Source organism: Columba livia, chromosome 2, assembly GCF_036013475.1.
Source record: "Columba livia isolate bColLiv1 breed racing homer chromosome 2, bColLiv1.pat.W.v2, whole genome shotgun sequence".
Lineage (NCBI taxonomy): Eukaryota > Metazoa > Chordata > Aves > Columbiformes > Columbidae > Columba > Columba livia.
In genome coordinates, this window is record NC_088603.1 from 6,674,243 (window position 1) to 6,702,047 (window position 27,805).

General features: G+C 41.5%; 1 protein-coding gene across 1 annotated transcript in view; it reads left to right on the top strand.

Annotated features, from left to right (window-relative positions):
- Window positions 1-27,805, top strand: part of LOC102083872 (sodium channel protein type 5 subunit alpha) — a 194,471-nt gene that overhangs the window by 77,957 nt on the left and 88,709 nt on the right. Inside the window, exons 8-12 of the mRNA XM_065055229.1 lie at window positions 3,262-3,325; window positions 17,285-17,426; window positions 18,947-19,144; window positions 23,681-23,863; window positions 26,270-26,671. Coding sequence (XP_064911301.1) covers window positions 3,262-3,325; window positions 17,285-17,426; window positions 18,947-19,144; window positions 23,681-23,863; window positions 26,270-26,671 — 989 coding nt within the window. The remainder of the gene's footprint in view (window positions 1-3,261; window positions 3,326-17,284; window positions 17,427-18,946; window positions 19,145-23,680; window positions 23,864-26,269; window positions 26,672-27,805) is intronic.

The window sequence follows — 27,805 nt, forward strand, 5'->3', positions numbered from 1 at the left end:
TAGTAGATGCAGTTAAACCTCTACTGCTTTCTACCTATCTGGCACAAGTAAGAGTTGCAGTGAGGTTCTGGTACTGTGAGCTCCATCATACCCAGCTAAGGTTGTGGATTTGGGCCAAATCTTTACTTTTACTGATGCTTGAGCCACTTTGAAGCAGTTGCCCTTGTTTCACTGTCCTTTTGTTAGAAGGTAAAAGGCTGCTTGTGAGCACTCACTTTACAGGATTACTTTATTGAACTTGGCACCTCTAAAACAGAAGCCATGGAAAGACAACACCAACATAAGGATTCATCATACACCTATTTAATAGCAGTTGAAACAATCTGACACAAACGATGTTAAGCACTGGAGATACAGGGTCTCAGTATTTATAAGCCTCAGGAACAAATGTGTGTTTGTTTTGAAGATAACATGTGGTTATTAGAAAACATATTTCTGTTGAATTTTTGACTGCTGAGTACTGACGAGAAATGTTTTGTATTACTGAATAATAGATTAGTTTATTTGGAAACAATGGAGTAAATAATGTGCGACTGACCAGAAACTGATGTGAAGCAAGTGTTTTTCTGACTCAGTTTTTCAAATTCTTTCAATATGATCAAGTAGTTATCTTACTCTGGAAATACCTGTAGAAAAGTTCCTAAAAGGCATTGTATACACCATAACTGTGACATCAACATTGTACTAAAGCCAATAGAAAAGTTTATTATAATTTCCTTTGCAAAGAATGGCATATTGCATAAACACTATGTGTACACACACACATATGCACACAAACATCATTGTTTTGGCTTGATTTTACTTTAAAAATTGAAAGAAAACCCCACCTAATATGAAGTTTTTCAGTTTTGTTTCCCCATTTTCATTTTCCTAAGTTGTTTCCCGCTGATGTGCAGAAGTTTTTCAGTGAAAAATCTAACAAAACAAAATAATCTTCCAAAACAATGAAAATGTCATTGTGTTTTTCAGGTGGTGTTGATCAGTTTGAGCAGTTTGTGTTTCAGAGAGAAAATCCTACAGTAAATGAAAAAGGAGTTTTATGTTCTTTGTCCATGTTAGAGTTAACTGATGGAAAGCCGAGGCCATAGGTTAATATGATCCCAAGGTGGTTTGTTTTTAAAAGCAAGAGTGATGACTGCTTCTTAAAGACCTCCGATTGCCCAGCGCGCTTGATCAAAATCCAAATCAACTTGCTTTGAATGGCAAATTGATTGTTGTGTGCATTTTTTTATAATACAGCAATTTGTCTCCTTGGGTATAATACTCTAATCCCCTCTTCATTTATCAGTAGAGACTCAGTAATTCAGCTTTTCCCCAGGCTGAGGTTTGGCATGGTAGCTGTGACGTTCTGCTGTGTAGTTGCAGACTCCTTGGTGAAGTTACCTCTCCCAGCAGCATCTACGCACTGGTTCCTCAGCATGCATTTCTTACCACTCTTTGGCACCTCCCGTATTGCTTGTTTTAGGAATGTTACATGTTTGTAAACAGCAGACATCAGATTTTTTCTGTTCTTGAGGCTTTAAATTTCTTGTTTGCACACAGAATCTCCTTTTCCTCCTTCTGTGCTCTCACACTGTTCTCATTTTCTGATTTGGTTGACCAGGAGGTGTTGGTTCAGTCTTCAACCAACACGATGCTCCAGAGCTTCATCCCTCAAAGAAACTGGTCAACACACAGTGACAGATCTATGGTCTTCCTGGTTTTAGCATTTGCAGTATGCAAAGTTGCAAATCCCAGGGAGTCATGCATATTTGTCATGCTCAGGGTACCCCGTGTGGTGGCCATTTCATAACAAGTTGCAGAATCTCCGCAGTTCTTTGTCTCTTATCTCAAGGTTGTGCCTTATTTCCTCCATACCCCAAAGTCTGATGGGTTTATGTCACTATGTACCCCAAATAAGATACCATCTGTCCTGAGAAAAGCACACGTCTTTTACCACCAGAATTGGAGGGTGAAAGGAGAGGGAAGACACAGCATCCTTCTCTTATTTGTGGTGACCAATCACAGATCTTTAACTGTATTGAATACCTGGGTATTGCTGTCGGTTGAGATGTTTCTGCAGAAAGCCCACATGTAAGACAAAGTGGAAAAGCATACAGTCTGAGCTTGGATGTGTGCTCCGATAACTTGTGAACACCATCACGTGCTCTTGTAACCACAAGCTCATGGGCAGTAATTCCCTCTTGGCATGCAGCAGGACACGGCTTTTCCACTGCTCGCAGCTTTACTGAGAAAGCCACAGCACATCTGTTCGGTGGCTTGAGCCATTGAGCATTCTTTGCATAGCCTGCCTAAATAAGCTGTCACTCTCGATTTTTAAAGCATTTCACAACAGAGACTTAGCCTGGAATGGAGAACCTCTTCTGAGCATCATCTGCAAGGCTGCCACCACAGTGTCTTATGTCAACAGGGAAACGCGTCCTCTCTGCTGCGGCAAAGCACACTAGTGTGTCTACCCTCCATCAGTCGTCTGCTGTCTTTGTTTCACATTTATTATGTTTCTAGATCAATGCTTTTATCCATTTTACCACATGAGTTTTAGAGATGCTCCTTAGAACCTCTCTTTTCTTCAGATTCTCTCTGGAAAACCAGTTTTGATTACTCTTTTGAGAAGAAGTTGGCGTCCTGTTCTGTTTCTCTGAATTTTAGAGTTTGTTGACTGGAGATAGAAGAGGGAGCATGTACACAAAGACTCTCATTAGCCTGGGGATGCTAATTTCCTTAAGCCTCATTGATAGTCAACCAGGGAATGATCCACAGCACTTGCATTTAGCTTACTCGTCTGAGTCTCCCTTGAGAAGTGTCTGTCTGTCTCCATGGCCATTACAGATGACTGTGTTGATAAATATTTGTCTTTATGAATACTTCCTTGTTTGTTCTTTAACAAGTTGTGTTTTTATGTTTCTTTTGCTTTATACTGTTTGTTTTCTATGCTGAACAGAATCCACCAGATTGAAGGAGTAGGCTTCGTTAGTATTGTTACATGACTAGGTGATGTTTCCTACAAACATTGCCCACAGCCCTACTGCCACCTTATTAAACTGGTCATTTTGAAATACAAGTAGCAAGTGCTTGAAGAGCTTTGAAAAAATGTATTGTTTTTTTACAATTTATAGAAGTTAAAATTAGGAAAACAAAACAAAAGCATGCCTTTCATATTTCAGTTACTGTACCAATTGAAGATATCACAAATGATATTTGTGAATGTTATAGTTCCCAGAATGTACTTGTTAAAAAGCCATTTCTCTATTTCTGTTGCAGTGAACTATTTCATAAAAAATGGTACAGAGGATGTGTTACTGTGTGGCAATAGCACTGATGCTGGGTAAGTGCTTTAAAAATACCTTCACTTCTGGTTTGGTTTTGTTGCTTTTTTTTTTCCTATGTTTTCTTTCAATTCTGTCCACTTCTCACCAGCATGAAGTATATATTTCAATTTCCTTGTGTCGGTCATAATAGGAGAGAGGATAATGGCAATATTTTGCGTAGTAATACAATTTTCTGAACTGCAGGGAAAAGAAGTTTGTGTGTGTCACTTATTCAGGTCTAAAATCTTTAGGGGCCTTATTACAGTTCTTTTTCAATAAGTTTAAATTTCTCAGTAAAAAAAAATAGTGAAAAGTAAGTAAGACTTTGGCTGAGTGGAGAGTATTTTAAAGGAAATGAAAGAGGAATGGAAACAGAAAAGCTGGAGGGATTTAGACTGATGATGAATTCTTGGCTTTTGGCAAAGGAAGATAAACAAATCAACAAATGCTAGTCCCCAAAATAACATGCTTTGGAAATGGGAAGGTACTCATTTTTGAGTTGTGTTCTACATTTGTACGTGATATGTTTATAGAGTACGCATGTTTGATTTTCTTACAGTGTAGACAGTGAAGAGATACAGAATAATTCCTGTGGTATACTAACTTATTCTGGATAAAAGGGTCCCCCAACATAAGAAGGGCATGGACTTGCTGGAGTGAGTCCAGAGGAGGCCATGAAGATGATCAGAGGGCTGGAGCATCTCTGCTGTGAAGATGGGCAGAGAGAGTTTAAGTTGTTCAGCCTGGAGAAGAGAAGGCTCTGGGGACACCTTATGGCAGCCTTTCAGTACCTAAAGGAGACCTTTAGAAAAGCCTGAGAGGGGCTTTTTACAAGAGTGTGTAGCGAGAGGACAAGGGGTAATTGCTTTAACCTGGAAGAAAGTAGATTTAGATTGGATATAAGGAAAAAATTCTTCACCATGAGGGTGGTGAGGCCCTGGAACAGGCTGCCCAGGGAAGCTGTGGATGCCCCATCCCTGGCAGTGTTCAAAGCCAGGCTGGGCAGGACTTTGAGCAAGTGAAACGTGTCCCTATGCATAGAAGTGGGTTTGGAACTGGTCTTTAAGGTCCCTTCTGACCCAAACCATTCTATGATAAAGGACTTCATTCGTATCCCTACAATCTGTGGATGCTGGCAATACCTCCTGCATCCAGTCCTCAGGGTCTAAGTGCACTGGCTGTGTGACTTTATTTGACAGGTTCTCTTGATCTCGATGGAAACAGAAGACTTTAGATGGGATGGAGAGAGATGGTATCTTGTGTGGTCAGACGAGATTGTAAACCATGCTAAGACTGTAGGCTGTTAGGACCTACAAACTTGCTTGTGGACAGGAGGGCAAGAAGACCCATGCGGTCCTGGAGAGAGACACTTGACTTTCAGCTGACACCATCTCTATCTGTATTTACATAAAACAAAGGGAAAGCTGAAGTGTCAGCCTTCCCTCTCCATGTCTGGCGTGACTGATCTGTCTTGCCAGTCTAATTTAGCCTGTAAGCTCCTTGGGCAGAGGGCCATGTTTTCCTCTTTGTTTGTTCCAAGGAAGGCACAATGTCAGCATTCAGTAATTAAATGCTTTGTTGATTGTAATACATTGCATTTATCCAGGCTCAGGCTGGACTCCAAGACTACTGGGATGTTTCCTGGGGATCCCAGGATCTGGCAATCTACCTGTGCTTGTGGACTTTGGCCTTTGCTAGCTAATAGGCAATAATATTGAGGAAGAAATGTTGTGCACAGCAACAATATTTTGCACATCATTAAATATTATACATTATTGTCTTTGATGATCTGAACTATTGTGGTGGCTGGCTGCTAAGGTCATAAACAATTTCAAAAATGTTGATTAGATTATAGATTGTGAGGCATAGTTTAGGGACTACTGCTATGGAATTGCCCAAATGGTGGAAAGTTAAATATTGATCCAATATCCACAGAGTATCTAGCTAGTAGCTAGTAGGGTTTTAAGGGTTGGGTTCTAGCAAAGCATATTAGCAAAACCACTCTTGTTTTCTTCCCTAGAAAGTCAATAAATCGGAGTGTGTCAGCAGAAAGCCATGACTGGAGAAAGCCTCCAAGGGAGGTACTGTGCCCATGATAGAGTCACAGCCTGAAACAGCCAGGGGAGAAATTCCAGCTCTTATACATAAGAGGAGGAAAATGTCACCCCCGTGTTTAGAATCTGAGTGCTTGTTTTGATAAATACATTAAAAACTATCAGTTTTTGTGCCATTAAGGGACAGTGACTTTGTGCATCAGTTTGTTTTTCCTCAGCCTCTTGCTATTTTAGTTAAGTATTTAATACCACTGGGTAAGGTTTGGATTTAAATGCCTAAAAATGTGGGATAAATACTCCTACTTTACACTGTTTTTTAGCTCAGCAGTAGCGAGTATTGTCTCGTCTGCTGTAATTTGCTCAGAGTTCCTGACACTCATGCCTTTGTTTAAAGACATGAAGATAATTAGGAAGGTGATCCTAAGGCCTCAGGGGACCTGCAAAGTCATGTATTCCCACCTGTTAAAAGAGAACATAATTTACAGGCTGACGTATCTAACAGAGTGGGATTTGTTTTCTCTCATCCTTCAATGGTTAAAGCCAAGACCGAGTACATTCAATAGTAACATGTAGAATCTGAATGCATGGGACCTTTTAGGACAAGTTGTACCACAGGATCAGGGGAGGTGAGTTAAGAGTGAGTGGACGAATCACACTGTGGTTTTCCCGTCTATTAGTACAGAAATTAATGACACATGTGGATGCTTAAGTTGGGACCCCATCAAGGCATCAGGAAGGGGGATCAGGAAAGACAGATGGCAAGGCCATGTCTGGATGTTCACAGCATTTTTGCAGCGTGCTTATGCTCCCAATTTGGAGCTTGACTTTATCAGCCTCTGGAGTGCACTGAGGACCCAAAGGAAATGTGGGGAAGGTGGTGTCATGTGTGCACTCCTGGAGGGATTTGTTGTTAGAGTGAGGGATATCTGTGTTGTGGCTGGGATATTAAATCTCGAGATAATTGACAAAGCCATTTTAGTGCATTTTTAAAAGCATGTTAATGACACTCTGAGGTTTGGCTGGTTGCTGTTATTATAGCAGAGTAAAAAAACCCCAACAACTAAATCTACTATGGCAATTATTAGGTGATGAGACTCAGATGGTCTGATGTAAGAACAGGTAGTGATGGAGACTGCAACTTGAGCTGGAGCAGCAGGCCAAAATCAGCAGGGAAATGATCGTCAGTGGATGCTATATCTCAGACAACCTAATTATCTCCAAGGTGGGGGCTTTATTACGTTACTAGGAGGGACTGTTTTCTGAACAAGCACCCAAACTGCCAATAAAACAGGAGGTAATGGATCTAGCTAATATTGATTCTAGTTCAGAAGGGATTTGAATGGATGTATGTCGCTCAGCAGCAGCAAACATAGCTCTAGTACTTTAACTGGTAGTTGGAAGAGAAAACATTTGTTTAGGTCTTTAGGTAGGCTCAAGCAACCTCAAGGAGCTACTTTAAAAATCACGTTGCAGAGACATGGTAGAAATAATAGGGAGATGGCCTTTTTCTTGGTTGCACAAGGACTAACCTGTCTGTGGAGTTTCCCATGTGATGCCTCAGAAACTTTCTTCACAATGCCTGAAATTTGATGTTTCTTCAGTTAATCAAATAGAACTTTTGTGTCTTTTTCATTTTTTTTATCCAGCTGCATTTTCCCCCTTGATGTACTGCAAGACTTTTCTTTGTATTTACAAAGAACAGAGTCTAATGGAAACAAGAAGTAATGTTTGGAGTGGGGAGAAATAAAATGATTGTGATCAAAGATGTTCTTTGACTCAAAGTGAATGCTAGTGATGCATACTCAGTGTTTCACAACAGGCACATTCAGGGTGCTACATTAATGGAAAAATTTTCTGCTCTGAGATGTGTGTCACAGATTGGTTGGACACTGGAAGCAAATCTAACAGCAAAGTTCTTTTAACAAAGAAAATGTAGTGTATTTGCAGAACTATTCATGTTCCTAGATGTGTTTCAGGGTTAGATTTGATTGTTCTTTTTGACGTGGCTGCACTGGGATTTGTCCAAGTTGGTTCTCTTTGCGATTGCAGCTTCTTGTATTTGATTTGGTTAAAATAAATGGAGAAAGCTCCTATAGATAGTCTGATTTTCAAAGGGATTACAAATTCTATAATATTGCTTTTCAATTTAATTCCCAGTGTAGTAGCTTATCCAATTTTGAACACCTTGTTTTAGTCCTGAGGAAGCTCCAGGAGAGATCCAGCACAATAATCAAATTGTGCTGGATCTTAGCTAGGAGCAGAAGCTGAAGTCTCTTCTAGCCTTCTTGAAATCCAGTCTTAGCATCAAGTGGACTATGGTTTGCAAGGGCTGCAGAAGGGCAGATGACAGCAAGCAACACCATACACTTCTACAGCTGGGCATCATAGTTCTTTTGAAGGCATCTACCCTACTGTGTGAAAATGACCCTTGAAGGCAAAGCTACCACATATCCATAGATGAGTATTTATGGTGACAATGCCAAAGGGAAGGCTCGTAGCTGGACACAATGCTTGAGGGTGTGTTCAGGGACCTAGAGCAAGGACAAATGCAGGACCTTTGTGCCTGGCCCCGGGCAAGAAGAGAGGGAATCTCCAAGGGCACTGCTGTCAGGAGGAGATGCCATCCTGATACCACCTTCAGATCCAATGAGCCATCTCACTAGAGCACACCAGCAGTGCCTCTACCAGCCATCACCCGGCTGCGACCACCAGACCATGTTTCCCAGAGAGGGGGCTGTGGGAACCATTTCATGTCAGCTGCATCAACCTGCTCCACACCAGCTATGCAGTTGCAGCTTGCTCCTTCTCCATGACTTTCAGCCGTTCATTTTGACGAAATGACCAATACCACAGAGTCCTGTGCTTCCCCACATAGTAAAGACATATGGGGGCTGCAGCAGTGTGGAGTTATTGGTCCATGGAAAAGCAAGATATATTTCAGCTCTAAAGCATCTTCACTTTTATCCTGTTGTTATTTCACGAGGACATTTTTCTGCTGTGCTTAAACTGCTGTTTTTCTTCCCCTTCTGCCCGAAGGCTTGGAAGAGCAATAGAAACAGCAAGGAAATTTGTCCATTAGGAGAAAGACAAACAGACAAGATGCTATCAATGTACAAGGTAAACAAGCAGAAAAAAAAAGAGAAACTTATCTTTGTTATTTTCACTTTTTCACTTGCAACTACAACAGGCAGCTGGCTTTTCAGAAAAGTGTAGATGTTTTAAGTCAGTTGTGTCCCCTTTGGATCTCAAGGTCAGACTGCGTAATTTTTTCTTTCCCTTTCACATGATATGTCCTGTATATTCAGCTCGTGGGCAGGAATAGTCTACGAGATGATACTGACAATGAAAGCACATTTGCATCGTGTCGGTACTGATATTACCAAAAAGTCTAGTGAAAAGGAAGGAAAAGCAGCCAGTAAAGATACTTCAGGATGCATCAAGAAAGCACCTTTGGCAACTGCATCCTGGTAACTGTTGCTATAGAAACTTTAGCTACCTTTATCCTCACTATGACCTTGATTTTTCTTAACAGGGTACATTAAAATAATGTACAGTATGGGACAAGGTTCTGTATGGTTTGGTAAATTCTGCTGTCACTGAGCTTATTGCATATAAGGAATGAAGGAAAGACCATGTGGTGTAACACTTCTCAAAGTTTTTGAGCAAGTCCTACTTCTAAAGTATCATCAGAAAAAAGCTTTGTTTCCTTTTCTGTTGCGGCATTTTACTAAGGTAATTAAAACCAACACACATAATTGCATCAGATGCCTGTTTTCATAGTCACTATGAGTATGAAAAGCAACATTTTTATGGTAGGTTCTCCACACCACCATACTGTCAGCATACTCATTGTGGCATGTCAAGCGATGTAGCACTTGGATCTCTCCGAGCTGTAATAACAATCCTTTCCATTTATGCATTCTCCACACAATGATTTAAAGTCCCTTGCAAAGGCTTATCACATCCCTCAAGGGCAGAGGAGAAACATGCACTGTACTGAGGAGCAGAGCTGTTATCAGATGCTTCCATCAGTGGTACTTTGCGCAGCCCAGTGCTGCAGCCCTTGCCCAGCCCTTAGCAGGCGGAGAGCCTGGACCAGTGTGTGTATCTGCCAGAAGAACGTGCCCAACAGCATGTTCTCCCACAGCTCTTCGTCCCCTGACTGCAAGCAAGCATGCCCACTTACACAACCCCAGCTGCACTGGAAATTGGGGAACTGCAGCAGAGAATAATGCATCCAGTTGGTTCTTTTAATCTGCTTCTGGCAGTTTGGGCCACTGCAGCTCTGAGTTGCCTGAACTTAAATCTGTATTATTGTTGTTGTTGTTTTTGTTATTATTGCTTGCTGTCTTAGTATCAGAAGGCCCCACACTCAGTCACAGCACAGGACAGACATGGATCTGTTGGAGAGGGGCCAGAGGAGCCACAGAAATGATCCGAGGCTGGAACAGCTCTGCTGGGAGGACAGGCTGAGAGAGTTGGGGTGTTCAGCTGGAGAAGAGAAGCTCCGGGGAAACCTTACTGCAGCCTTTCAGTACTTAAAAGGGGCCAATAAGAAAGGTGTGGACAGACTTTTTAGCAGGGCCTGTTACCATAAGACAAGGAGTAATGGTTTTAAACTGGCAGCATGTGTTTGACTTGCTGCATGAATGGGTCTATCACACGGAAAGGGCTCCTTGGGAGCTTTGGCATGTGCCTAGTGGGACTGCTGTGTTCATAACTCCCACCAGTTCAGTTTTATGGGGTACAGCTGGCTGATGAGAGGGAAAGACTGGAAAGGCTGGTGGAGTAGTTTGAAAGGGAATACAGTTCCCAAATGTGACTTCTTCAAGTACCCCATGCAACTTCAACAACCCCAGGCAGTGCTACAGGTTTAGGGAAGAGTGGTTGGAAAGCTGCCTGGGGGAAAAGGATGTGGGGGTGTTGATTGACAGTGGCTGAACATGAGCCAGTGTGTGCCCAGGTGGCCAAGAAGGCAAACAACATCCTGGCTTGTGTTAGGAATAGTGTGGCCAGAAGGACCAGGGCAGTGACCTTACTCCCCCTGAACTGGTGGGCACTGGTGAGGCCAAACCTTGAATCTTGTGTTCAGTTTTGGGCCCCTCACGCCAAGAAAGCCCTTGAGGTGCTGGAGCGAGTTGAGAGAAGGGAACGGAGCTGGGGAAGGCGCTGGAGCACAAGTGTGATGGGAGCGGCTGAGGGACCTGGGGGGTTCAGCTGGAGAACAGGAGCTGAGGGGAGACCTTCTGATCTCTGAACTGCCTGAAAGGAGCTTGGAACATGGAGGGGGTTGGTCTCTTCTCTCAAGTAACAAGTGACAGGATGAGAGGAAATGGCCTCAAGTTGCACCAGGAGGGGTTTTGATTGGATATTAGGAAAATTTTTCTCCTGGTAAGGGTTGTCGGGCATTGGAACAGGCTGCCCAGGGCAGTGGTGGAGTCACCATCCCTGGAGGGGTTTGAAAGACCTGTAGATGAGTTTCTTAGGGACATGGTTTAGTGTCAGTGTTGGGTTTACAGTTGAACTCAATCATAAAGATCTTTTCCAACCTAAATGATTCTATGATTCTTCAGATGTCGCCAAAGTGAGGATATTTTTGAAAGATTCATGTGTGTTGTTTAAATTACCAGCACAAGTAATCTAATTATACCCCAGATTAGTAAGCAATATTAACAAATTTATTACCAACCCTCAGACTGTACAGCATACCTTAAATGAATTTGACTAGGTTTTAACGTAAATCACATAAACTTGTCCATGTATTCTGTTGGTTACAGTGTCATGAGAATGAGGATGATTTGCTCATGATGAGAAAGCCTCTCACTTGAGTTTGAGAAAAAACACAAAGCAAGTAAGATGCTGAAAGATGCTGCAGGGGCCATGGGTGTAACTTTATGTATTATACAGGCTTAGGGGCAGCAATACCAGTCCTCACTCCTGGGGATCAGTTGTGCATTTGGAAGATCATGTCTCTAGTTAAATAGCAGGAGTAGGGATTAAATATAAATCCACTCAGTTCTTAAGGATGGGTAATATTACCTTTTAGACAAAGCTGTAACAAGCTCATCAGCCACAAGAGAGAAGCAGATTGACTGTGGGCTACAGTCTTCATTAAGCAGTAATCTTTCATTATGTTTATGGTGATAAATTATTGCTCTACATTTTGTTTGATGGGTTAGACAGAAGATCTGGTGTTGGGCCACTGGATTGAGTGGGAAGAAATGAGAGTTTCCTTACCTTGCTGTAGCATGAAGTCTAAAGAAGCCACCTTGCGGCAGAGGGGGTTCTTCCTCTCGCTGATTGCATGTTGTGCATGGAGAGGTCTGACGTCTCAGGCTGAAACCAGTGGTTTCCATCTACCTGAATGAGTAGCCGGTGAGGAGTCTGAAACTTTTTTTGTGGATGCAAGTCTGTGGCATACAGAGGTCAGTGGGTGCTCTGAACCTGTGAGCAAGCCTGCTCACGGGCATCTCCTTCCCTTTGCTCCTCCAGTTTCAGCTCCTGGTCGATGTTGCTCTTTTCTCTTTTTATTCTGACCTCTTTTTAAATTTTTTTTATTTCTCCTGTGCTGTTTGGTTGGATTTGCTTCAGTGTCCTTCCTTTCAGACCACTGGCACCCCTGGATTTAAAATACATCCTGCAGATTCTTTCTGACCCCTTGGATGCCTGGAGTGAGAGCTGCTGGGTGCTCCTAGTGAGACCCGACCAATGTGAAGCATAACTCTGTGAGGCAGATGTTGGCTCTTAGATGGTAATTAATTGGAGATTGTAATTCAGACCCTCTAACCATGGTTAGGTTTTAATATAACAAAAGAAGAAAGAGAAGAAGGAGAGTGACCTGTGACTTTCAGGCAGACCAAGCACCTGCTGACAGCAATGCCTGGCTTTGGGTTTGGTGGTACCTCTCAGCCCCTTTCTCCTACATGCCCGGTCACTCTTACAACATCAGTTTTTTAAAATATTGCCCTGTTTCAGAGTGGGTAGTTTCATCTTGTCAGGCAGGAGCAAATGTTAGTCTAAGGATCTTTATCCGTTTCCCTCCAACCACTGCTCGATATTCACTGCTTGTTTAGCTGCTGGTCTCCACCCTCAAAGCCAAGGGAAGTGAGAAAACATGGGAAGATCAGCAAAAAGCACTCAGGTCTGTGACCTAAAGGAGATCTAAGCCTTTCCTTTGTGACCTGAGAAATTTAATACAAAGAGGCAGGCCGAAAAAGACTCTGCCATGTACATCAACAGGCCTTGGAGGCCATGGGCACTGTCTCTCCTTCCAGTTCTTACTGCCAGGCTTTGAAACCCCATCATGCTCACCAGGATGGTTCCCCTTCCTCTGGAATAAACCATGTGTTGAAGATATCAGCTATAAACATTTCAGCTTGGTTTCTGCATTCTTAGGCTTAAGCTGTGACCTAAACAGGAACACTAGGGAACCCTCATCTCATTTTTGTTTGGTTTAGTTTTGCTTGGGTTTGGTGGTTTGTTGTTTGTTTGTTCATAGTTTTGTTTGTTTGTTTTAACTTTTGGTGTGTCTGTGGTATGCAGTGTATCTCCTCTTATTGCTTCTTTTATATGCTATTTGGTGTAGCAAGCCAAAGTGTGTCTGCCACCTAAACCAACTGAAAGTGCAGCCTCTACCTTGCAGATGTTGCAGCCGACATCAGCAGCTGTTTGCCGCTGACTCCCGGTAGCACATGAACAGCCCTCCTCGTATTTTCAGGGGCTGAATGTTACAATCCAGCACATGGTGGTTTTACAAATCTTCTTTTATTGCACAACCCTATTGGCTACTACTGTCTGGATCAGCAGGTTACTTGGCTTGCCTAGATTAAACTCTGGAGTGAGAGCATTTTGTAATTACATCTCTCAGCTACAACTCTCTGGCATTCCCAATCTGTGTTATTTAAAAGAAAGCTGTTTCTTATGTTCTTTAATTTCCTGTACCAATGCCAGCTTACAATGGTGATTACAGCCTGACAGATAGGTAGGTAGACTGATGCTTTTAACTTTTCCAAATCAATGACACTAATTTTATTGTGATCAATTGAACGGCATCCTGTGAGGTTCCTGTGGAGGTTGTTATATTTATGCAGCTTGTTGCTGTTGTCCATCCTTATGCATCAGAGGAGAGTGCGATCCTGTGAAATGCTTCCCTGAGGTAAAAGAAGCTAAAGACATCAAAGATGCTTCAGCAAAATCTTGAGACTCCTTAAAAAAATCCTCAGAGGAAATGGTGTCAGTTGCAGAATAATGTTCTCATGGGAGAGTCTTACACCTGAATTTCTGTAGAGTGTTTTTCTGGGAGGAAGCATTTTGTTTCCGTCTCAGTGTTTTTAAGGCGTTCCCACACCCCATGGTTTATCGCTTCTGATGGCTACAAAAAACAGCAAGAATAAGGATTTGAAAAGTAGGGTATTTTGTCTGAAATGTCTCTAGTCCCCGTAAGAAGGATATGAGCTAATATTAATAGCATTTTTGAGGTGGAGTTCATGCTTTTTGTGCTGAAGACACCTCGTTTGAATGCTCTTACGCCTGAATGTAATATTAGAGAACCGTGTACCCTCACTGCAGCATCAGACAGATCTTTCCACACCAGCAATCTATTGCTGAGCAGAAAAGGTTTTAGAGACAAATAAAGACAGAATGAAACATGATAAAATAGCTGTATTATAAACAGAAAATAGTATTCTGAGGTACCATTGCTGACTTTCACAGCCAGAGGAGTTGCATTTCCATGTCCTAGGGCTTTCCAAGGAGTTGTGATAAAGTGCTTTGAGCAGTTTTTCTAATGTTGTTCTGCATCCAAACAGATTTTTGCCAGGAAGCAGCATTGGCAATGAATGTAAGAGTGATTTTTTTAGCCTCTAATCTCATGGTGCCAAGAGGTTCCTATGAAAATACATCTAAGTGCAATTCTCCTAATATCTCCTTTCTTTCAGACTTTCTTGCTCAAAATGGTGAAGGGATTAAGAAGAAAGTCTCATACTGAAATTAATGGTAAAATTTCCATTTTGCCTAAGATTTTACGTAATTTATTCTAGGTGAAACCTAATTTCCAAACAAATGCCCCACCTAGGATTAAGTTTGCCATTAAAGGAATCACTGTCAAGTCTCTCACAGCCACGTTCAGATGTTTTAGCCACTAGTAATAATGTTAAAACACGAGCTGTGAGACCAGTTCACTGGCATCACTTGGGATCGGTCTTTTGTGGAAGACTAAGGAAAGTCCATCCACCTCTAGACGTGGTCGCTCAGTTTCCAACCAAGCACAGTGTGTGCATTCAGTCCTTTTCTCACAACAAAAGGAAAAAGAGCTTTACAAAAATGTTCATGTCCTGTCTGGACACAACGTCTTAGCACAAGCGAGCGGAAAGGTTTTCCTTCTCAGAAACCCAGAGGATCAATTTCTGGGAGCTCTTGAAGATTGTCGGCAGCACGTCACGGGCACCGTAGTCTGCAGCAGCAGATCAGAGGCAGAAATCTCATGTATCTGAGGCAGAGAGTGACAGCAGATGCTGCCTTTGGGAGAGCGGAGATGTAGTGAAAAGGCTGCCTCAAAAAAGGACATGGATATCCAAGAGACATTCAGTGTGCATCTGCATATTTTAGGGGAAGAAAGCTGAGATTTCTGCATTTCATGCTCTTCTAACTCTGTAATGTTACTGTGACTTTTATTTAACTGTGGTTCTTGCCAGGAGACAATAGGCAGTCAAAGTAGGAAAGTTCTAGAAGGAGGCATTTGTAGGCTGGCGGGGAAAAAGGTTAGAAGCATCTCTCTTTTTCTTTCTTTGTGAGATATAGTTCCTATTATCTACATTCTCAATTGGTATAAACTAACTTGCCTTCACCTAAGGCAACAGAATGTTGTATTATATTCTCACTTTTATATTACATTTAATTCATTAAGCATCAACTGTTCATTTTTATTGCTGCTTCTGAAGACTGCTGCAAACAAGGATAGGCACACATTTTGCGATGCTTCAGCACTCCTTTTCTCTGTGTTCAAAGCAGACATACTTAAAAATTTGCTTGATTAATGATATGAACTTAAGCTTCTTAAAGTGTTGTTGAATGTCTAATGTTGGTGGCTGACACTGTAGATTGGTATGACTTCAAAACATATAGCAATGTATTCTCATCTCGACATGCAATACAGGGTTGCTATCCAATTCTGTAGAGATTTGATTTATATCAAGATAAAACTGATCTTTTAAAAAAATATTGATTTTTGATACTGAGATGTACTCTGCTTTCTCAGGAGTTAATTTTTTTTTTTTTTATTACATTTCAGTATTTAGCAAGTGATAGGTTACATTAGTTAGCAACTGATAGGACAAGAGGAAATGGCCTCTAGTTGCATCAGGGGAGGTTTAGATTGCATCTTTGGAAAAAGTTATCACAGAAAGGGTTGTCGGGCATTGGAACAGGCTGCCCAGGGCAGTGGTGGAGTCACCATCCCTGGAGGGGTTTAAAAGGTGTTTAGACAAGGTTCTCAGGGACATAGTTTCGTGCCAGAGTTAGGTTATGGTTGAACTCGGATGATCTTGAGGGTCTCTTCCAACCTAAATGGTTCTATTATTATATTTCTATTACCACTGTGCATTTTGATTTGTGGCAATATTCTACTTTGGAAAAAAAATAGCAGTGGTTGAAACAGCCTGTGGGTTATTGCTGGGGTGGGATGGGGGGGCGAGAGAAGCTAAAAACTGTACACATTGGACACACTCTATGTTACTGATGAAGTGTCTAAAATGGTTGGATATTACAATAATCATCCTATCTGGAGGCAGTTCAGAAAACCTTGATTCCTCCATCCGACAGGCAGAACATCAAGCTCACCATCTGCCAGAGCAGAGGGTATTGCTGTTATCAAAACGCTGCCTGGAAGTTGATTACTCTCAGTGTCTCTGATCTCTGACAAAGTGCTTTCACAATCCCCCTTACTCCAACCATCCCTAGTTGTGTCAGCTGGAATTTGCACCGAATTGTACCATGTCCATCTCGATCTGAAGCACAAGGAGAACAGAGGGAGCTGGTATTACTGCAAATTCTGCTGAGATCTGCTTCTCCAGATAGTTTGATGCTTCCCACCTAACAAATGCCCAAAAACTACAGGGCTCCAGGGCACTGACAACATCCTTGATCTCGTATTCTCTTCCTGTGATACACAGTAGTTCTTCTCCTCTTCTATGTGGTATTCTTCTCCTTTTCTGGCATATGGGGCTAGACAATTACTTGTAAAAACTCTCAGAGTTTAGTGAGAGCCGGTGAAATTCATGCTATCTATTTGCATGCCACTTAATACGTGAATCTGCAAGTACATTTTCCTGGCACGAAAGGAAAAAAAATGTCATGACCCCAGACTATGGTGGAGAGTGGAACAAAGGGTTTCTTAGATTAAAGATTTAGTCCTTGCGGGGGGTGAGGACAAGGTCAGGCGTAGGGAGCAATCAGGAAGGTGCTCAGATGACATGTACTGATGTTATCCTGCCAGTGTCAGGCGATGTAGCCAGAAAAGCAGGTTCACTGTTCACAATATTAGCTACAACCGTAACAGGACACACCAAATTTATAATTCTTAATTAGGAATAAGTGCCAAGAGAAGTCATGTTTAAGTCCTGCCTAGGCACCTAATTCCGATCTGTTCCAAGTATCTGAAATGTTAGATGCTCGTTTGTCATTGCAGCTCAAGCTATGGTTACCATTTTCCAGTTTATCCTATCAAAGAAAAAATAAAATTGCAAAGATCTTCAGTATTGTGCAGTTGGCATCCACCTGTTTCCTGTATTTCAACCGCTGGAGGAATTTACCTTTGAGCATTTGGGCTCTTAACCAAGAGCATTCAATATGTTCCCTTGGAAAGCAGTTTCTCCATGCTGAAGCCATTTATGATGCATTTCATGTATTGTCCTTCATGTTTTGCAGCACGTGCCCTGAGGGATATATATGTCTGAAGGCCGGGGAAAATCCCGACCATGGTTACACAAGCTTTGATACTTTTGGCTGGGCCTTTCTCTCTTTGTTTCGTCTTATGACTCAAGATTGTTGGGAACGCCTTTATCAACAGGTATGAGATTGTTCTATTACTGTTAAAAATACATCATCTTGTTGCAGTTATATATTCAATACTTAAAGAATTGCTGGTTATTAGGTAAACTGTCTTGTGTGTATTGTGGACGAGGACCATCAATTGTTCATGGAAAAGGTGGTACTGAGAGAAAGATGCTTTGAATGTGTATTTTACCTGAATCTGAATAAAGTTCACCACTCAATGAAGATCACCACGTCACCGCTTAATGATATGTATTTTTTTTTTTTGGTGGCTGGTGTAATATGAACTTATCTTTTGAGCCCAGCTCAAAAAATGACTAGAAAAGGACCTGTGTACTTGGCATATCTGTTTTTGCAAGGCATGGTAATGAACAGGAATTCAGCAGATGGCAAGACTACCTGGTACTTTTCAGTTTCTCTGATGCAAACTTTTCATTATGGTCAACTTATGCTCCTTTTAGCACATATTTTTCTGAAATGTATGTGAATTTTGAAGAACTACATATGGTATTTTGCTACTAAATTACATGTTCTGTCCATGAAGCCACTGAAGATTTACTTCCACATCTCAAAATTGTAAAATTCAAGAATTCTCATAAGGAAATTAAGTTAGTCAGTTAGTACTGACAGATACTACTCAAGATACTGAGGTAGACATCTTTGAAAGTACAGGGGATTTCAGCTTCACATGTAGCCAATTTTACAATTTCGTTCTGGGAAATTGTAGAACAATGAAACTGAAGATTCTTTAAACAACTATATTCACTTACCTGTCACAAAGCTGTATGTACAACTCTGGAAGGCTGAAACTGTCATGGCAAATAAGGGTGAACATCACTCCCTTTTATTATTTGACCTTATAATATCACACAGTGGTTTCTATCACCACCACCAAGTCACACACCATGAGACATATCTGTAATATAAGCTCAGCTTGTTGCCCTGGACTCCAGTTATGCCTATAAATCTGGTGGAGAACCGGGCAATATACTCAACAGCACCCAAGGTTTTGTTCTTCTTATCCTGAGGCAGATGTCTAAATAACTTTCAGATGAGTTGCACCCTAAAATTATCTTTTTTTCTCCCTATTGGCTGTAAAAGACCTATATTGTAGACATCTGAAGGGATATAACATGAATCCTGCTTGGAAAGTTTCTGTACACTGCACAGAAATAGATTGAGCTATCTGGGGGAAGCTTTCCTTGCAACTGATTGTAAGATTATATATTCTCAAAGAAAATCAGCAGAAATATTTGGTAAAGGAGGAAAGCATTCTTCTTTTAGAAATGAATTTTACTGCAAGGCACATAATTTTTCACTATGGTATAAACGTTTATTGTTGAGAAGATTATTTCCTTGTATGCGGTTGTCATTTGTCATCAAAGGGATTCTGTTTGGGCTATTAACAAAGGCTGAATTCAGTAATATTGTAAATCTAAGTTTAAAAAACATGGCATTTTTTTGGTTTTGTGGGGTTTGTTTGTTTAAAAAAAAAATTGTAAACAAGTGTTAGTGATTTTACCTTTGTGCTTCCAGACTCTCAGATCTGCTGGGAAGATCTACATGCTATTTTTTATGCTGGTCATCTTTCTGGGATCATTTTATCTGGTCAACCTGATTCTGGCTGTTGTGGCCATGGCGTACGAAGAGCAGAACCAAGCCACTATTGCTGAAACAGAGGAGAAGGAAAGAAAGTTTCGAGAAGCCATGGAGATGTTAAAGAAAGAGCAGGAGGTGAGTAAGCTATATGATGTGATTAGCCTTGGGTAACTTGAACGCATGGTACCTTGAGATTCGCATTCTCTTTATCTTATTTTTGTGTGATAACTGAATTAAGAGATTGATTGAAAGCAGCTTAATGTTTATTGTCCTAGGCAGAGTTACTACAATGCTTTCTAAAAGAAAAATTACAGGTTTTCCTGCTAGAATTGGGCCATTTACAGTTTACATATCCAGAGTTGTATTGGTTTAACTGTACCACATGTGCCAGCAGAGGAATTTATGTTGGTTGGCATATAAGACATTTAAATGATTCTGAAACTATACCTGTATTTGAGCACAGAACAGCTGCTCTGGTAGCTCAGCCATAGCCCCAGCTGAACTTCTTCCACCACCGCTTTAGCACATATTCATTTCCTCACTGTCTCATTCAAACTGCCATGAATATCCAACTGTTGGATAATGAAGATAAAGACATAGAATAACCCGTTTAAAGCATGTAGGACTTCATACCTGAACAAGTGAACATGGAGATCTTGAGGTGAAGCTTTGCTCATTATGCAAATGATGTGGATTTAATGTTATGTCCTAAGTTTAAACAAAACAAGGAGGCCAAATGGTGAGTGTAGCCGTGTAACCTTAATAGCACTAGTTAATTTGCCATTCACTTGTGTTGGGTAGAAAGCTGTCATTAAACAGCTGAAGAGAACATTTTAGATGCTATGAACAAGAAGACAATAAGAAAATTAGTCTGAAATAACATGTAGCACTGTAGTTGACACAAATAAATCCTTGATACACAATAGAAACTAATATACATAATTTTCTTTTGGGTACACATGGCTTCAGGGCCTAATCCACAGCCCATTTAAATCCTTGGAAAGAAAATAGAAAATGCAATTTACCCTTGACAGAGTGCTAGTAGAGGCTTATACATTATTTAAGTCCTTTTAAAGGTCTTCTTTGATAGTTTAAGTAATAGGTAAATGCAATTTAGTCTATGTACAAGCACTTTGAAAAGAGTAAATTTCTGCCCTAACGTAAGGGAGCAAACTGAGCTCCAACTTGTACCTATTTTGTACAAATTTTCATGTAGTTTGACTCCAGCTGAGCAATTCCTAATAACAGTCAACTTTGGTAGCCCCAGCTGTAATTAAAGATATTTAAGAATTTCCTTTCAAAGGCTTTAATTTCAGTTAAACCTGTATGTACACAAAAAAAGGAACATTAAGCCCTGAAAGTCAGAACGTGTCAAACTAAAGGTTGCTCCTGAAAACTTAAATTGTTTCCATTTGTCTATATGTTTTATAACATAGTCCTTCTTCAGCCGACCATGTTATCATTTGCCTTGCTCAGTACAAAGGGTGGACAGTGCATGACTCAAGAGCAGCTCTTTGCTTTCTCATCATTTGTTCTCTAGCCTTAGGCCAGCTCGAGCAGACTTCCCAACTCAGGCATGAAAAGCCTGCTTCAAAGACAAAATGACTGCCGTCCTCAGAGGTTTTGTAGTGCCTCCTGTCACTGCTCAGACTCTGTGTGCTTCAAAAATACTTATTTGTATTTGCGATACTCCTGGAGAATTAATCTAACCTTATGGAAAGGAAACTTAGGAGTACAGCAGTTGGCGTCCGCCGTGTTCACTAGTGAAGCCCAGTAAAGCTGAGGATCAACCCCTGATATTTCAAATTAAACATCTGGAATCATAGAATCATTTCAGTTGGAAGAAACCCTCAGGATCATTGAGTACAACCATAACCTAACCTAAGTCTAGCACTGAACCATGTCCCGAAGAAGAGGAGGCTCAGGAAGGTGAACTGAGCTGCACCTTGCAGCTTTCAGATGTCCTTCTCCAGTGTCTCGCTCTGGTCATCTCTACTCAGTTTTAATCTTGCTCTCCAAGCCTTTGTCAAGATCTTGGTTTTGACTTTCTCACTGAACTGCTAAGTTCTTGCCTCACGTCCTGTCTCCTGCGTAGTCAGTGCTCATCTGAGCTAAGCTTTTCTTCCATCCTTCAACCACCACCCATCTTTGACAGACATGCCCAATCCCACACTCCTTTTCTTCCCCTGGGAGATACTGCGGTGGGTTATGGCTTGCAATGACTGAAGATCAGGACATGATCCAGCCAGAGGAACCCAACCAGAAAGTGTAGATAAGCAGAGACCTTCTGATCTCTGAACTGCTTGAAAGGAGGCTCTTCTCCCAAGTAACAGGTGATAGAACAAGAGGAAATGGCCTCAGGTTGCACCAGGGGAGGTTTAAGATTGGATATTAGGAAGAGTTTCTTCCTGGAAAGGGTTGTCAGGCATTGGAACAGGCTGCCCAGGGCAGTGGTGGAGTCACCATCCCTGGAGGGGTTTAAAAGACACCCAAATGAGGTTCTCAGGGACATGGTTTAGTACTAGAGTTAGGTTATGGTTGAACTCTATGATCCTGAGGGTATCTTCCAACCAAAATGATTCTATGACTCTATGAATTCAAGGAATAGGTGAGAAAATGCTCAGAAACTGAAGATTAGTTTATTTTGCAGTAAGCATACAACATGCTTAATAGCACAACCTACAGTATTTTCCAGATCAATAAAATATGATGGCAATCAGAAAACAAAACCAAAACTCTTTAGACCAGTTTTTACACTTTGCAGTATAAAGAGTGCACAAATATAACCGATTGGCCTGCTTGGGGGACTATTAGTCAATTTATACAATTTGTCTAACACATTCCTAATCCTGAACTTAACACGAAAAGTCTTGCTGAATCTTCAGGAAGAGAAAGCACTTCAGCATAGCAATTAAATCAATTGAATTTAAAAAAAAAAAAAAAGAAAGAAAGAAAAAGAACAACCTAGGCTGGTGTCTGAGCCCTCCTCCTCTCTGCTCCAAGCAGCTTGCTCATGAAAGATATTTCCCACAGGAATTAAGTTTTGTTGTGCTCTCAGCTTGATAGAGCTACTGCTGCTCCTTGAAATACATGATTGATTCTTTACACGACTGTTAAGTGCCTTCACTTTCCTTGGACTGATGCTTGTGGGAGGAAGGGAGTATTTTACTGTGTAGAGCTGATTGCCTGTTTGATTCTAGTTGGTTACAGACAATAGCGCTGAGGATTCATCTGTTTCTCCTGATCTTGGGAACCTGGAGAGACTTTTTTTTTGTGTGTGTGATTCACTCACTTTATATATTCTGGCTGGGGGCTCTGCAAATGGGTTTGTCTCCAGATCCACTGAGAAGCAAACAGTTCCAAACCTGACATTGTACTTTGTGCTCAGAGCCCCCTCGCTCCTCCTGCCCGCACCAAGGATGGTGATCCCTTACGTTGTTGTGGACCATGGCTTCCTCCCCGCACCTACTGATTCTTCCTCCTGGCTGCTCGTTTGCTTCCAAAGCTGTGGCTTTGTGTGCTCAGGCTTTCGTGTTCGGCTTCTGCTGGGTTTCTAGCAGCTGGTCTGTTATCAGTCAGCTCCTGCGGCAATCCCGCCCGATAGCCAGTGCAGCACCAAAGCACATGGCAAAGCAAAGTCCACCTTATCTCCGGTTAAGCCTGCAATTTTCTCTTTGCGTCTCTGATCGTCGCTGCCCGTGCTGCTCCATGGGATAAGTGTTTACAAAAGCGTGCCAGCTGAAGTGCCTGCTGTTCCTAGCATCCCTCTGTGAGCGATTGATAGGGGAGGAAAGCTCCTGGCAGCCAGCTTGGCTCCTCTCCCATCCAGCCCTCTCGGTCCAAGGGGCTCAAATCCAGGGGGGGCTTCATCTGAGGTTCCCCAGCTTGAGATTTTTTTTTGACTGGCACCTTGATTGTTGGATCAGAGACTGTGTGAGCAGCGTACACATGCAGGTGTGTGCACACAGGCTGCTCCTCTCATGAAATGTTGAATGTTTGTGAGTTTCATGTCAATCACATTATTTTATGCAGCTGTTCCTAACACTCCATCGTTGGATCAGGGTGGCAGACCTGCACATGTGCATTTGTGCCTGTCTCACTACTTCTTTATTTTCCTATGGCTAAATGTAGAGGTTAGAAACAGATTAAGACTGTTTCCATCCATGTTGGCCTTTATGTACTTAAAAGGAGCCTGTAAGAAAGATAGGCACAGACTTTTTAGCAGGGTCTGTTGTGATAGGACAAGGGGTGATGGTTTTAAACCAAAGGAGGGAGATTCAGGCTGGACATGGGGAAGAAATTTTTATACTGAGGGTGTTGAAACACTGTCCCAGGTTGCCCAGAGAGGTGGTGGATGAACCATCCCTGGAGACATCCCAGGCCAGGCTGGACGGGGCTCTGAGCAACCTGATCTGGTGAAGATGTCCCTGCTCATGGCAGGGGTGGCACTGGATGAGCTTTGGAGGTCCCTTCCAACCCACACTATTCTGTGATTCTGTTCTATGTGAGATAGTTTTATTATTAATGACCAGTTGGAATTTTTGATTTATCTCCTATATAACCTTAAAACTTAGAATGAAAAATAATGGCTGAGCAGAGTAATTATTAGTTCTCACTGAGATCCTAAACTCAAATAATAAATTTTATGCCTTTTACCATCTTCTGTTTTAGGCACTAGCTGCTAAAGGAATTGATTCAATGTCACTTAGTTCATTGGAAATGTCACCTTCAGCGTCAAAAAATGCCAAGGAAAGAAGAAATAAGCGAAAGAAAAAGAAATCTTTGGGGACAGAAGAGTATGGGGAAGACCAAAAGAATCCCAAGTGTGACTATGATGATAGCCAGAGGAGAATGGTAAGCCATGATCTGAAACGTCACTTATTCCACACTGCACTTTGCTGGACAGACCAGGCTCTGAAAAGGCAATTAAGCTGAAAGTTTCAGCTGTAAAGAAGAATCAGATATTTAATATCATGACTGACCTGCAGACAGTCTCTGTTAGAACAGTGGAAGGAAACATATTACCACTTTATTTTCAAAATGAATTTAAAATGCCCATTAAACATTCCTACAAATATATTTTGTTTCATTTTTTAAACCTTTTTTTTTTTTTTTGCTTCAAGATTACCCACAGTCTGGCTTATTTTCTTACTTTAATTTCATTCATCTGATTATATCTATCCTATCCCTCCTAGAGATAAAAAATTCTTAGAAGACACCTGCAAATCTTAAAAAGAAAATAGAGCAGGAGAAAAGGAAGAAACTTGTCTCTGAGGGCTTTTTAAATGCTATACAAAGGCATTATTAAAATTTTTATATTCCTTTGCTAGTTGCCTTCAAGTCAAAACTTCGAGGCACTTGTTTCTACTTTCTATTGCAAGGAAAAAAAGAGTGAGACTTGTTAAATAGGGTTTTATATAAATGTTACTGACATGCATGAATATGAATCTGCACATGCTGTATGTATCAAATCCTCATAAATAGCTGCAGATAATTAGTCTTTGCTTAACTGAGGGCAAAGTTTAAATCAGTTTATCTTGGTTTGTTGAATAGCCATGTAATGGGCTAAGTCCTTTTACATTTTGTTGTCAGTGAATTTAGGGGTATTTGGCAGCCATAAAAAGCTCATAGAAAACATGTAAGTGATGTAAGTAAATGTGACCAATTAATGACTCCCCAGCTCACAAATCTTACACAGAACTGGATTTCTGTAAATGACACGCATTTTTTAATCTAACAGTTACTGTTGTCATCTCATTGGTTGAGCGGGCCATGTTAGAAATCACACCTTCGTTAAAGCTAGAATTGCTCGTTAGCTTCATTCTGGATGTGTTTCAAGACACCACATGCCAGAATGACCGTGGATTGGAGCTGTGCGTTGCCACTTGGTTTCTTAGATTAATATTTCTTGTTTTCACTTTTCACCCCTGGATGTCATACGCATGAGAAACACAGGAGGCACATTTCAAAGCTGTAGTAAACACCCTCTGCAAAGGCTGTGTCTGACATGGTTGGAGGGAGCAAGGCTGAGTCATCATTCAGACGCTGTCTGAGCAGCTGGAGGTGTGTTGCCATCAGAAATCAGTCTCAACGACTGTGCCATGGAAACCCAGGCATGAATTTTTGACCAATTAAAATTTGGTAGCAATCCAAATGTGTTGGTTTTAGTCAGAAAAGGGCCCGATTTTTGTACTCTTCTCTGTGCCAGTGTCACAAAATAGCATCGTTACATAACTCAGTGTTGTAAACTGTAGTTCAAATGAAGCCTGATTTCATTTTGGTTTGTGGGTGCTGTGGAGATCTGACCTCTCTTTGTATATACCTGGCTCACAAGAAAGTCCTGAAGAAACCGAAAATTCTGTACGTGCCATAAAATCAAAATAATTTTCTGCCTAAAAGCTCTTACTCCAATAATTTCCTCTTCAAGATACAAGGGAAGGAGATAGACTTGAATTCCTTATGCATTTTCTGAACATCCTCTTTACTCTGCCAGGGTTTAGGTGTGTTTAGTCCTTGGCTACATCTTGCTGATGCTCTGTCAGAGTTTCACTCTCAGTAGCTGATGTCAGAGTTGGTCGTCAAGGCTGATGTTTGAGTATGAGGGCAGCTGCTGTGTACTGAGGTTACCTACCCCTTAAAGCAGCCATGTGCATTGGGATAATAATTTTACAAACTAATAAATCATATCCTTCTTCTTGTTCTTGTTTTGGTTTTTTTGTTTTGTTTTGTTTTCCTTTATCACCTTCTTCCGTCGTATTCTGCTTCTTCTTCTTCCCTCTTCTTCTCATTTTCCCTGCAGTTCATTTCCTGCCCTATTTCTTTATCTCTTCTTCTCCCACTGCAATGTTCCTTCCCCAGCTGTTATCAAGACGTGTGATAATGCGATAAACCAGGGCTGGATCCCCTTCCCTGCTCCTGCCTTCCACTCCTTGTGCTGCCTTCCCAGGTCCTTCGGCACTTATCAGATGGGGGGGAGTAGAAGCAAAGGAAGTCTCACGCTATGAGGCAAATGCCTCCTTGACCCCTCCTATTTTAGCACATCTTTAACTGTCAACTACTAGACAAATACCTAATGGCTAGCAATGACTATTCAACCTCTTTGCAGAGGTTTGGATACGCGCGATTAAGTCTTTCTCTGAAGCTTTTGATTTAAAATGGAACTTACTGCTCTCTCCAGACCTTCCTCATTCCTGAAAAAAAAAAAAAAATGTTGCAAAATGTTGTTTCTCTTTCCCCTTTTTCCTTTCTGGGGGTTTCTAGACTCTCCTTGGCCTTAGTTATGGTCCCAGCGCACACTTGGTGAAGCGCAGAACCAGCCACGGGAGCATATTCAGTTTCCGACTCCGTGGCAGAGACACTGGCTCCGAAACAGATTTTGCCGATGATGAGATCAGCACTGCTGGGGAAAATGAAAGCCACCGGGGCTCTCTCTTAATTCCAAGATCTGGGAGGCGTCTGAGCGTGCAAAGTCAAGTGAGCCATAGTTCTCACCCTACTACTCCCAACTACACCCAGACGGGCAAAAGGAACAGCTCAGTGGATTGCAATGGTGTGGTTTCCCTGATAGGAGGAGGCACCGGGGCACTCAACCCAGACCCTACTTCTCCTGCAGGGTTACTGCTCCCCCCAGTTATTATGGAAAAGCCTGGGACAGGCGACCTGGTGAGTACTTTATAACTTTTGTATGTGATTCACGCTCTTGTTTCCTTCTGAATGTTGTTGGAGTTTGCTGTAATTGATATACGTGATTTGAGGTCTGCAGTGAGAAACCCAGACTGAGCATCCTAGTCAGGGTGGGAAGACAAGGGGCTTAATTCCACAACAACGTGTGTCTAGTGCTGCATGAGAGAGCTTCGTGAATTCTGGTGACACTTACTCTTCAGAGCTGGCTGGAGGCAAATACCTAAGTCTTGGGTTTGATAATTTTTCTTGTAGGGACATTTTAAAAGTTGGTTTCTTTTGACATTTCAATATCTGACGTTGTGTGGTGGCTAGAAAATGATGTTTTTAAAATGATTCAGTGTGAGTCTTACCATCTTGAGACTGAGTTTTCTCCCACTGGTTGCTAGCTGTTCGCATCTAATCTCTGGTCTTCCGTGTAGCTACTCATGGAGGACTGTTCTTACAGTCCAAAGGTAGATCCAAGAAGGTATTAGCATCCAGTTCAAATAACATGCAGGAAAGATGAGCAGATGGTCAACAACTTCAAACCTTTTGCAGATTGCCAGGATCGTTGTTGCAAAGCATCACTGCTGCAAAATATTTAATAAGGCTGTAAATAAAACCATTGCAATTGATATCATTAGGAGCCAAGCGTGACTTTACTTAGAAAACCATGAGATGGTGTTTTGGAAACAGCTGCTACACATGCAGGGCACTTTGGACAGGTTGCCAGTTTGATATGGTGGGACTTAATCCTTTTAATGTAGATAATCTACACTGGAGCTCATCATTCTCAAAAGTCTTTAAAGCAATAGAGGTCTAGTCGTTACACTCAGTGTGGGCAGGATTTATTTCATCTTAGAGTTCTAAAATGTGTCAGAATAATCTCTCTACCTAAAAGTGCCTCCTTCTGTTCACTTTAACTACAAGGTAAATAACTCCATATTGCACATGTCTTAAGTCAGATGATACAAAGCCCACTCAGAGCAATAATGTGTTAAGACCAGGTAACATTGATGGGGAAATGAGCAAATGCGATTCTAACAGGTATTAGGCAATGTATTTCCTGAAGAGAAAGGTGAGTGAGATGGATCCTGGCCATGATGTCAGATTATCAGTAAATTGAGAAGGTTT